This window comes from Ammospiza nelsoni, chromosome 3 (assembly GCF_027579445.1).
Source record: "Ammospiza nelsoni isolate bAmmNel1 chromosome 3, bAmmNel1.pri, whole genome shotgun sequence".
In the NCBI taxonomy this organism is placed as follows: Eukaryota; Metazoa; Chordata; class Aves; order Passeriformes; family Passerellidae; genus Ammospiza; species Ammospiza nelsoni.
The window spans coordinates 59945256-59958482 of NC_080635.1; the positions used below are offsets into that span (position 1 = coordinate 59945256).

Genomic DNA, 13227 nt, shown 5'->3' on the forward strand with positions numbered 1-13227 from the left:
TACAAAGTAGATCTCTGCATCAATTACTGAAGTAAACCAACAATAAGCAAGTTGACCTTGAACAACATGAGGCAACCACAAAGTAAGTATTCAGTGTTTAACACAAGTTCAAGTAACAGTGCATCATCAGTTCATAGGGAAGAAAATATAGGCAGAAAATCAAGATCAAAAATTCCATCCTGTAGGAAGGGTGTAAGAGGAGAAAATGATCCTAAGATAGAAATGAGAAGTCTGATTTCTTGGGCAATATTTGAGATTATTAAATAAATGGTGAAAAACATTTTTATTAAGCAGAAAATGTTTAATTGCAGTGAAGAGCAATCACTGATTAAATATGAATGTCTTAATATTTTCAGAATCTGCAATGAAAATAATTTTAAATTGGAACAGCTTACCACAGTCAACAGTAAAACTTTAGTTTCCATAGACAATATCACATCAAAACATGATCCATTCACTCATGAGAAATTTGGACTGAAATATTCTACATCAGCCACAAAAGGTTTGTATAAATAGAAAGAGTAAAGCACTAGAGCTTCAAAGCTGGTTATGCTTTAAAGCTGATTTTTACACATCTTACCATTAAAACATTTCTTGAGGAATGAAAAGATAATTAAAGAAAGGTTCTACATTATACTGAAACAAAGTTAATTGGATCCTAGCCTTTTTCCCCCAGTGTACAAAATTATTTAGAAAAGTAGGGGAAAAGTATGCCTGCTCTGGCATCTGTCCCGCTGCAATTGTTAAAGTCAAATATTCCTTCAAGAGAAAGGCATTTACATACCCATTGTATATTTCATACAGGTTTGGAAAGGTTCCATTCACTGCCACATCAGACCCAGGCCAGAAGAAGGTCCCTGCTCTCAGCCCTTGGTACATGGCTGTGAGCCAAATCTGCCGGAGAACATTCAGCACGTTAGTGCCCATCATTGAACCAGCTGAGGGCCTGCCAGGCCCACGGCCCCTCACCAACTCCACACCCTTCAGCGAGATCAGAACCCAATCATTCCACAGAGCTCTCCAGTCCATCCTGCCTGGCATCACTATCTGCAGCCCAGATACACCCTGTAGGCTGATTCCTTGTGGCAAACACTCACATCCTTGCTGCTGCAATGCCACAGGGAGCCAGGACAGAGGTAGGAACCATTGGCAGAAATGCAATGGTGGAACCATGGCTGAACACCAGGAAAGGGAAACATCTCAGAAAACAGTGACAAAAGAAGGGGTGGGAATATTCCAAGGACCTATGTCCCACACACTCTTGACATATAGAAACAGCATTTTGGTCAGCTTTTTTGATTTTACTGCTGCTCTCAAGGTTTACAGATTTATGCCTTCTGCATCTTTCCTGCCTAACTCACTCCACTCTCAGTGGCCTGCAAGTTCTACACCTGTGTGTTCTTTCCTCAAGGAAAAAAAGAACAACCAAATAAAACAAAACAAACAAAACTAGCAACAACAACAAAAACCAAACCACAACAACAAAAAAACCCAGTCTTCCCCACACACTAAATATTTACATCTCATCCCTTGCTATTCTTTAGGCTAGCGCTCACTCAAATTTTTCCATGCCACTTCATCTACATGGTGATCTCATCAGTTTTGCCATAGGTATATGATTGAGCTGAGATGATTTCTTTTAAAACCACATCTTTGGACTTAGAAGAAATTTAAGCAGAGCATAAACCTTTACTAGTGCTTCTTATTGCTCAATCTTATTGGTCTGTTGATTTCCTCACAGAAGTTAACTGCAAGCCCACTCATAAAAACAGATGAAAATCTGGTAGCTATATTAGCTATTTTAAACTAGCATTTTCCTTAGGGAAAATTCCATTTGAGTTCAACAAAAGCTGTTACATTTTGTTTCATTTGTTATTTTTTGGCTCTAGTACTGCAATTCCTAGTGGTGCTGAGTAACGCTTCTTGGCTGACTTAGAATTACCCTCTGTCCTCTTTCAACATCACTATGCATCCAAGGCGTATCAAGTAACATAACAGGGTGATGTAGATTCTCAGAAGGGTGGTAATACTTACAGGCTGGCCTTGGTACCACTGTGGGTTAAACTTCTCCTGACTTTTAAGGGTGAAGGATGCGTTTCTTTTGGGGTCATACATCTTGTTATCAATTATACCATGAGATTCAGGATACAGCCCCTGTAATTGAAAGTATGCCTTGTTGCAATGCTCTAAAGAAAAAGAACCTTCCAGTTACTCAGACTCAGACATATCCTTTAGACAAATATATCCATTGAATAGTCACTCTGCTGGTGACTTCTACTCCACCAGTAGCTCAGTACCCAAATTTAGCAGCATCATCTCTCATTGTGTCCAAGCCCTCCCTTCCAACTCTTACTTGCTTCTCAGTGAGATTTAAAAAATATTAGGCACTGTCCTTTGGAATCAAACTGAAAGACACTGCTTGAATTCACACATTTGTTCTATCTTTAGTACCAAAGATAAAGCAATTACCTATGCTACACCTCCATCACAAGAGCAAAAGCTCTAGTTCTAGAAAATCATTACATGAGCAGCCAAAGAAGTGCAGGCACCAGGTCTTGGGTAGTTTTAGCACACTTTGTGCCCTGTCTTTAATAAGACTATCTCCTTTTTACATTTATAAGGGATAAAACACCACCACCATTAGGACCTTGCTACTTTTCACAAGAATGAGGAGTGGAGATAAACCTCTGCATGTACACCTCACATGGCTGCTGGGCATGGTTAACGACTGTTAGTTGCATATTCAGTCATGGAGATTTGTGAGGATTACACAATTAAGCACCTCATTCCTGACCTGGGGCCCCTACCAAAGGTCTTGGCAAACTGGGAAGACAAGAAAATGCAGATCCTAGTATCTGATTGAATTTTAGTTGTGGCATGATGAAACTAAAAAGGATGTCCTGGATTCCAACCCTGCCTTTGTGTTGAAAACCTCCATTTTTCTTTTTCCTCCTACAAGCAAAAGGTGTCAAATTTACAAGATCAGCTTTGTGACATTTCCCTGCAGGCTTAGGTACAGTCCATCACACAGAGCCAATCTCAGCATGATGCTCAAATCTTTCCTCTCATTTCATACCCTTCTTTTCATCATGCCAGGCTGCCTTAATGAAGTGGAATAAGGTTGGCAACTTAAAGCAGTTAAGCTGCTCCCACTCCAAGAGTGGAAACTGCAATTTAGTGCAAATATTTACACAAATGAGGAGTTGTAAAGTGACGGGAACTTTTGGCTGTATGGGATTTTTCACAGCTACTCTTGGAAGGACTGGATTTACTAACATTAGATCTGGCCACTTAGCTGTAGTGTTATATAATAGCTGTTAACCTAAGTTACATAAATAGAATACATAATTTTTTCTATTCTGAAGGGAAAGCAAATTATTTTAATAACACATCAAAATATACTATTCCCTTAGAGAAAACTTGATAATGAAGAGTAGTGGAAACATATGATACAAGAATTCTTACTGTGACAATGGAGTAATGGTTGGGAAAGGTTTTTGAAGGATACACTGGTCTCATACTGGAAGTGTATGTTCCACATTTCCCTAGAGGAAGTAACAAAGAAAGTTCAGCAAAATTACTGAAAAAAATAACTTGCCAGTTTCTCTCATGACAATGTGTAGCTGTTTTAAAAAAAGAAAACCAAAACCATAATATATTTCCAGAAAGTTTTCACTCTTCAAAATTGTGGACTTAATACTTAAGTTTTCTTCCCATATTAATTTACAACCTGACTAAAAGCCTATTAGCACAAGCTTTATACACGTCTAATGTCTGACTGCAATGGTCACATGAGCAAAACCTATAGCCTTTGTGAAAAGTATGTACAGATAAGAATGAAAAATGAAAGAAATCACACCCTCCAAAGTTGACCTGGTATGCAATAAATGCAGTCTGCAACTTGAGACCAACCAGACACTTAACCCTGGGTGCTCCCAGAGGAGAGGTGAAGTGGTCACTGATACAGTGGTGCCTGGCTCTCTAAGGCATCTGTCAAATGATTGCTTGTTTTGCAGTCTTCCTTTCTTGTCTGTGGGGCTTTTAAAATATATTAAAAAAAGCTCTTATTCTAGGATGAATGTCAAAGTTTTCTTTATCTCAATATACAAATCATATGGCTTTAGGGAGATTAGTAAACAGTATTTGCTAGTATGAAGAGGCATTAGCAAGGCCAAAGCAATTGGGCAAGCCTTATTTAAGGGGTCTAAATTTTCATCAGCAAATGTGTGGGCCCCAATTTTCAGAAAGAAAAAAAAAATGCTTTCATGACAACTTAAAAAATACCAAAACTGTTTCAACAGATGCTAAAGAACCAAAACTAATGACCCTATAAGAAGAACATCACTGCATCATCTTTACTGACTCTGGGTAACTGTAGATAATATAAATAGAATAGAAATTAAAGGCTTCATAACATAGGAAGTGTTGCATCAAGGCACTTTGAACTCATTGGATTGGGGCTTCAATTAGATTTCAGTTGCAATAGTATATTTCAGCTAATCAGGATAAAAGAAGCCAGGCCAGAAAAATATATCCTTTCAAGTCATACAGGCACCACCTCCCACACTTGTGTTCTGTAAGTAACTAATAATCACTTGCATCTTCTTTTATTACTGGAAAACACCTAGCACATTGCAACTACTTCCAAATCTGTTGTTGAGACTGTTTTCCAAAATCTTAGTTTTTTGATGTGGGTGTCTGGGGAGGTTGTTTATTTTTTTTTCTTTTGTTTTGTTTTCCCTTGCTTTTTAAAGTAATAGAGAAACACACTTAAAAAGTTTTGCCAAAAATCCTAGGGAGTTTTTGCTAGGACTTTCCAACAGAGATATCGTTATTCTTTTTGGCTCGTTGGCTTTGTTAAAGATGTTTTAAGACAAAAGGATCAAAATCTAAAACTTAAAATATCACAGCATAATTGTATATGAAAATGTCTTCTCTTAACACCACATGCTCACAGCAAGACTATGCCTTGCTTCACTAAAATCCCTCAGCTCCATGCTGAATTGTTCATCTTTCAAATAGAAGGGAGAGCAAACATAAAACAAAACATGGTAGAAGTGAAATTATGATAGTCTTACAGGCATCTACTCTGACAGATTTCTCCAAGGAGACACCAGAATATTGCTGTAAGCATGGCTGAATTAACAGGACCAAACAATGGCAATATTTTTATCTCCTGGAATTCTGCACTTATCATCAAATGCTTTAAAGATGAAAATACAGGCATTTAGCCTGGTCCTAATTTAACACAACCAGGCAGTTCCATAAGTTAGTGAATGTGAGTAGCTGTTCACTGCTTTGTAAATGCTGTCATTCTTAAATTCTTTTTGAAAATTTAATAGTCCTATAAATGGACAACTATGAACTCCAAAATTATTTAATACGATTTTTCAGCAATAGTCAAGCAATTTATTCACTATTGTTACCTGCCTACACAGAGGAATAGATTTCATTACCCTTTTCTGAACAGTGAAGTCCTGCAGGAGTATTTACTCACTCGTAGAGAATTTTATTTTTACAATATGACTGCTTCCACCATTTTTGGACACATGGAACATAAAGCACATAAGAGATTTGAAGCCACAGGCCCTCAGAGTGGATGTACACCTCAGTGACACCAAGTTTCATTAATGAGAATATTTTTCTCTTACTAAAGAAAATTTGCTCTATCTGAGCATTTCACCAATTTTTTACTATGAGGGAAAAAAGAAGAAAACTGAAGATCCCATAGCACATTGTATAGCAAAGCCGTCCTAGCATATTACCAAAAAATGATCCAGAGTATTTTAGAATCATAAGCATAATGCAGAATTAATACTTGACACCAGACTGGGGCAAGTATTTTGTTGGATATAAAATATGTATTATTAGGCATTCTGGTATAAGAATCTTTTAAAAATGCACGTTTTGACCATCAAAAACCTTGTAGCTGTGGAGAAGTGAAATTACTTTGATGAAGATACAAATATATTTGTATTTCTTAGTGGTCAGGATTTGTCATGGACTCAGTGCAAAGAGAAGTGCAAATTAACTATAGAAGTCAATGAGAGAAGTTCCACTGTAGTCTATCCAGACCAAAGAATGAAAAAAATTTACATGTGTAAGTGGATACCGCAGACTGGAAGTCCTACAGATGCTTTGTGACACTTCTATCTTGTATCTCAGGCAGAACTTGAATAATTTGTACTAGCCAGCCTCTCCTAGAAATGTCCCAGAAATTTTCTCCAGTTTATATTTTTTATAACTGCAGTTATATTTTTTATAACTGCATCTAATGAAAACTGTGCAAATGTCTCATTTTATTCTAGCACGGAACAAAACTAAAAAGAACCCAAAACCTCAGATACATCTGCAAATTGTTATCCTCTGGAACGCTTCAAGTTGAAACAACCACTGTGTAAAAAAGCAAGTATTTTTACTGATTTATTTTTAGTCAAACTGAAACCAGGCACCCCAGGTAGTAATTTCTGAATGTCAAGAAGATTGGCATATTTTTCAGACAAGAAATACCATCAGTTCTCTACAGACCACAGCCAAAACAGAAACAGGAAAAGTAACTAAAATTATTTAGACACCACCAAATCAAGTAAGACACTAAAAAAGTTGGGGAATATTTCTTCTGGAAATGTTTGTAAAATTAAGGTTTCTTGGATTCATTACATCTCTACCAGCCCTTCTATATCATCTCCTCTTAGTCTATTCCTTCTCTATCCTCTTTCTCCAAATATAACCAAATGCTTTTCATTTCCCAAAGCCATTCCACCTAAATATGAGATGATATGCATTATAGAGTAAAAAGGATCTACTTCTATTTTGAATAAAATAACCTCACAGCAAAAAAACCCCACCTCCTAAATATAAAAGGGGCTATAACAACTTACAAGATTTCACTGAAAATCAAAAGGGTCCTTTCCTCAAGCTCTCTCTTTCTTGCCCTTCCACTTTCCAACACTTGAAGTTCTTTGTGCATGGGTGTTCTTTAAGGCAACAACTTCCATATTCATGGCAGAAGAGTGAGGATTTTAAAGAGTAAGGAAAGCTGCATTTGTGGTTTTTTTCAGGTAAGACATCATAATAGCTCTTAGACAAAGAAACTACTCACGTAATTTGCTAATAACAGGTAGAAGTCCACCCCAAGTCTGCAAATATTCCGCTCTGAAGCCATCCAATGAAAATAGTAATACTGGAGACTTGGTAAATCTGAACAAACAGAAATTGAATATTAAAAGACACTCTGAGAAACAGTTTCCTATCACTAACTTCAAGAAACTTTCCCCAGACAGTGGAAATGCTCATTATGGGGCTATAAGCCAGGCCAAGGAAGTCCTCCTCAGCAGAAGTTTTGCTGGCACATGGTGAGCAAACTGCTCCAGTCCCTCTGCTCAAAGGTTAGCAGAGCAATCTGTGCCCAAAGGGGCTGAGGTTTGTATCAGGGCATGCACAGAAAAGTCATGGCAAGGCCTGATTTCAAACACACCCTTAAGGTGAACCAGCCAAGATGCTCAGGCGATCCATCTGGCGGGTTTGGTACTCCTTATCTTGAAACCAGTCCCACTGAAGCAACACTCAGCCCTCAAACCCTGCCTCCCACCCTGAGCTAAGAGCAGGGAAAGAAATAAGAGAATGCAAAGCCAAACTTTCCTTTATTCACTTTCCTCCTGACCAAGCTGTAACCTAGATGAAAAAAAAAGTATTTTGTATATATATACAGTGCACAGAACTGTAAGCAAGTGTAATGTACAGGGTATGTTAAATCAGCAACTAAAACATATACTTTTCCTCTCATCTTACAAAGATTATCCAACCAAAAAGAACTTGCTTACTGCTCCAAAAGTCCTACCAATCTCCAAACTCAAAAATGTGGCCCTGAGACTGGAAACACTGTAACAGCATTTCTGCCAGGAACTTTACAGATAAATTCAGATACTAATTTCACTGGAACCAACAAAAACAAAATCTCCCCTTCCAGTCTCCACAGGACCTATGTTTTCCAGTCTTGACTTGCTCCCAGATTCAGCCCTGTTCAAACAATTTCTCTCCAACTGTAAGTACTTAAAACATTGCATCACAGACAGGAATAGTAGCTTCTGTAACATCAGTAACTTCTTCCTTGAAGAAAACATACCCTGTGTTTGACCTATAAACATGAGGCCATATGAGACTGAAAAAAAATCACTGCTGTGCAGCAATAACTATTGAAAATATGGAATTTCATAAAACAATTTACTATTTATAATAATATAATATTAAAATATTGGTTTATTGCCAGCTCATTTTCCCTTTTTTAATTTAGTTTTTTTTTAACTTTGTTATACTCTAGTTTCCAAAAATAAAACAGTGAGGATAGAAGACAAATATTATTTATAAAGTGTTGACAATTTCTTTAGTGATGTACGTCACAAAAAAAATCTGAAGAGCCATTTACAAATGAAACATTTATAAGCTGTGTGTCAGTCAAACAAATGTAACTATATTAAACTAAGGGATAGTCAGGCAACCAAAACATGTCAATCCTAAGAAAATTTTCATCAACAATTTGGACAACATTTCAGCCAAAAGGATTTATACTTAGTTCAGAATGATAAGATTTCTAAGATGTATGTATGTAGCCTGTTTTTTAATTTATTTGGCACAGGTGGGAACAAGAAATGAATAATTTTCAGGTCAAAACTAAAGCCATATGGCAGAAAAGAGTACGGAAACTTTATGCATTACCTTTGCCCATATTACAAGTATTTTTTGCACCACAAATTCTGATCTCCACAAGTTTTGCAAATACCTTCTCCATATCCCTTCTCAATAAATTGATTCACTTCAGTGCAGAGGTCTAAAAATCTTCACTGCAAAGTTCTGTGCAATAAAATGCAAACTTTGAGGCAAAGTCTGTTCAATATTACTTACCAACAAGTCTAACTTAAAAAAAAAAAAAAAACAAAAAAAAACCAAACCCAGAAAACCCCACCAAACTTAAAACAAGCACTTAGAAAGGGACTTTACGCAACTGTTTCTGGTTTGGCATTTACAAGTAAACCAACTGTTAAATACATGTTTTAGTTGTCTGCAAATCTAGCTACTGACCCCTTCTCACATGTAAAATTAAACTTGGCAAAATAGGCCATTGCCACAATGACAGCAATTGCCCATTTCACTTCTTGTACACTCTACACATGCCAAAACTCTGCCCCAGTGCTCAGGGAAGCAAAGCATGACAGACCATGTTAAACCACTGTCTCTTTGGAACAGCTCCAGTAAAATCCCCACAGAAACTGACCCAAGCTCCATTCTGAGGTATATCAGCCACTTCCACGCATTTTTCCTGTCAGTGGCCAAGACTGCACTTGCTACTTAATGAATGGGCTGTCATGAGCAAGCAAGCCTGGGAGGCTCAAGTTTTGGTCCTGTTGGTGATTCATGCTGGCTGTGTCCAAACAGTAAGACAAGCATGTTTCACAGATCTTGGATAAATAGGTATCCCACACATTCTGACTCCAAACTGAAGGAAATGCAGTAGCAATTATCCCCTCCTATAAACTGGCTTCCATGGAAGCATTATGCTGGCAGCACAGGCTTCCTGTGGTCTAGTAGGTTACCAGTCTGGATGATCAAGAGGCCAGAACCATGGAACACATTGCCAAGTTGACCTCCCTCACTGCAGGCAGGTTAGACCATAATTAAAAGAAACAGAAAGAAAACAAAATAGGAAGGAAAAGAAAGTTCCCTTGAAAAGCTTAATGTAATACACAGAAGATTTCTCATCCCACACACATTCATACTGCCTACAAACAGCCATAAAGCGCAGGAGGAAAAGCTTTCTTTTCCACTAAATGTACAGAAAGCCTCAGCAGGAGGCATAAGAGCAATCCCCAGATATAAAGAGAGATCAGCAAAGAGGAAAGTAACCAGATGCTCTCACAGCTCAATGAAGATAGGGCAAATAGTTATAGGCCTGAAGTACAGAAAAAGACATGAGGACAAAAAACCAGCAAAAAGTCGTCAGTAAAGCCATCTATGTAAGTACTAGGATAAACTGCTTAAGTAGGTTTGAATTGTCTGAGTATTATTTCACTCCCAGAATGGTGGGAATGACTAGATCACTCCTGAGGTCTTACAGCCTATTAACTTTATGATCCTATTAAACAATATAGAAACCAGTTTTGGAAAGACTTAGTTGTATACTTAATTTTAAGTTGTTGATCAGTGAAATCAGTGAGCAGTTGATCTCACTGAAATCAGTGGGGTTTCTCAAATTAAGCACCTCATTGAATGCTGTGTCATCTTTTGTCTATTCTGCACCACAGGAACAGCTAAAACCTAGCTAAAACTAAAACAGAATAAAACCAGCAATCTGAACCCACAAAACATGCTGTATTAATATACACAGAATCAGAATTGATATCCTGAAGTCTCAAAATGCGCACTGCAACTAAATTCACCTGCACTACTGCCTACCACACAGCACAGGAAGAAGTGGATTGTTTACAGAGTTGATACTTTTGGGAGAGGCTTGTGTGTTAATAGTCCAAGATGAACCTTCAGTCAACACTGTTTGATTCAACTTTGACCACACATCACCCTTTCCTGGGTTGGGTTTTATTGCAACATTTTGGGGTTTACCAGGATTAAAACAATTTTAGAGGAGTAACTATGTATCCCTTTCATGAGCTGAACAGAAAAAAACAAACAAAAAACCTTAAAAACAAGTTAACCAACAGGAGTTGCCCTACAGCATTTGCGTCAGTAACTTTGACTGTGGATCTGCACAAGACTCTTCTTTGTTTACCAACCTCTTGGGGGCAACGCTTCCTAACCCTGTTAGAGAAATCATCATTGTAGACTCAGTTCTCAGCAAGAAGTCCCAAATGGCTCCTGAACTCAGGACAAAATTCAACGACAAAAACTTCAAAGAACCGTCTCTTCCTACATAGGGGATTACTGGGGACTTGGACTACAAACTGGACAGAAGCTCCAGTTTCTGTCCTGATGAAGGCTCTGACATGTCAGCAACTGTTAGTGCTCTGAATCAGAGTGAAGGGTACTCAATTGGTGTGAAATGTTTCACATGGGAATATTTTGTATTTTGGTTGACAGTATTATAAGACAAATGAATAAAAATAGCATGATTTAAATATCTTAAGTAAAAACTGTAATGACATAAGAACAAAATAAAATGGTTTTACTTTACTAGAAGTATCTCATTGCACTATAATTTCAAAATCAAAATAAAAAGATGTTTGTTTTTTGATACTACTCAGACAAGAATATAGTTGTCCCATAATAGGTCTAGTAAGTATTTACTACTGGAACATAAATCCATCTAGAATTGAAATCCCTTTTATTGACAGCTTAGATATACAATCATAGTTTATAGTCAACTTTAACTACAAACTTAGTTAGGAGATCCCACAGCAAAAACAGTTCAAGTAATACAAGCTTTTTTTTCCTGGCTGGGAGCTTTGCTGCACTATTCAAGCCTGAGTGCTGATGCCATAAACCACATGAGTCATTCCTCACACACTGCATACATAACTTGCAGGAGCAGGCCCAATGTGGAGCTGAGCCAGAGAATACAAGGGTCCCATGGCACTTTGCACCTTTTAAAGAAAGTAATTTAGACAGCTTGCAAATAGTGTTGTCCCACTCATGGTGGAGCTGGAACACAGATCTACCCCACAATATGCAGTCCTGAGGCTGGAAAATGCAAGGTATTGGAAAGGTATTTTAAAGAGACGAGGGAGACAGGAGTCTAAAATTGCTGGATGGGTCCCAAAATATTTGGAATGATGGGTATTGTAGCACATGTAGGTCAATAATATGACTGGCAACCAGGCAGAGTTGCCCAGGGCACACATATCTGTGAGAAACACCAGGATTGAGGAATAGGCATATCTTGCAAGTCAAGCAAGTGCAGAGATAGAGCAACCTGATGGGTTAGTAAGCACCACCAAATGCTGGCTGAAGAGGTGTTCATCTCTGTCTGGCAGCTGCTTTCACTGTGTGTGTAAAAGGCAAGCAGGTCCCAGGAAGGCACAGGAGGGAACACAATCTCAAAAATGAAATGCAAGCAAAGAGCAGAGGTATGCAAATATAAAATTTCCTCACCCTTTTGGACACTGAGGCTCAGTAATATTCTCACACTCTTCTTCAACCCAGCTTGCCTCTCCTTAAAACAAATGAATGCAATATATTTTTTAAGACAGTACATTCTTACTGATAGATGCAAGGTTTTTTCATGTTACCAGATGCTTTTAAAGTCATATTATGTTCTTGCTCCATTTATACAAATATAGGTACATATGAAAGAGGGTAGTAATTTGTTGATGATACTTACCTTTACAAACAGCTTGATAATTAACACAGCAATCGTTGTTTTCCACACAATCATCTGAACAGGAACAACGATATTCTAGTCGCCTCTTTTCACCACACCTGAATTTATTGCAGGTCCATATGTGGGCTAAAAAACAGGTGAGAGAGAAGGACAGAAGGACAATGATTAATACTGCTTTAAGTCCAGAACTAATAAAGTAAGTGTTAAGTTCAATCTCAAATCTCTACTCACTGAGAAACAGTCCTCAGGTGTAACAGAGATAATGAGTTATCTCATACACATGCATAGTATCGCAAACTTTAGCACTTCAGGAAGTAGGGACACCCATGAGTAAATATCCAAGAGCACAATCATCTGAATATAACTATGCAGCATATGGGTATAAATACCACATATCAGAAAGATTTCATTTTACAGATCTTCTAAAATATGGTAATTTATGTGGGTTTAATTTGTTAAGCTCACACTATAAAAAAAAGCCCCAAAACTCCACCAGATAAAAAAAAAAATTAGCCTGAATTTGGAATGCCCAGAAAACACTGAGCAGCATTAATTTATTCTGACTTGCACTTGAAGTCACAGTGGATTTTACCAGTCATCATCAGGCACTCCACTCTTTCACCACCTCTTAGTAACAGGTATCACTGCCACTATTTAAGATTCCCTACATAAGCTCACAGGAAGACCTACTGACTTCAGCTCCCCTTCTGATTTTATTAGAGAACAATATTGATTTCTCTGAATGGCATATTCCAGTACACTGTATCATCTGAAGACCTGGATGTCCTGCTTGAACATGAATCAGCAGTGCCCTGGTAGCCAGGAGGGCCAAGCATGTCCTGAGGGGCATCAGGGACAGCATGGCCAGCCAGGCAAGGGAGGGGATTGTCCTGCTCTGC

The 13227-nt window shown here is 37.9% G+C and overlaps 1 protein-coding gene across 1 annotated transcript in view; it reads right to left on the reverse strand.

The window, feature by feature from the left end:
• Window positions 1–13227, reverse strand: part of ENPP1 (ectonucleotide pyrophosphatase/phosphodiesterase 1) — a 52544-nt gene that overhangs the window by 19954 nt on the left and 19363 nt on the right. The window contains exons 4-9 of the mRNA XM_059467342.1: window positions 12329–12454; window positions 12100–12160; window positions 7103–7200; window positions 3466–3545; window positions 2035–2154; window positions 785–894 (exon numbers count right to left, since the gene is read on the reverse strand). Of these exons, the coding sequence (XP_059323325.1) occupies window positions 785–894; window positions 2035–2154; window positions 3466–3545; window positions 7103–7200; window positions 12100–12160; window positions 12329–12454 (595 nt within the window). The remainder of the gene's footprint in view (window positions 1–784; window positions 895–2034; window positions 2155–3465; window positions 3546–7102; window positions 7201–12099; window positions 12161–12328; window positions 12455–13227) is intronic.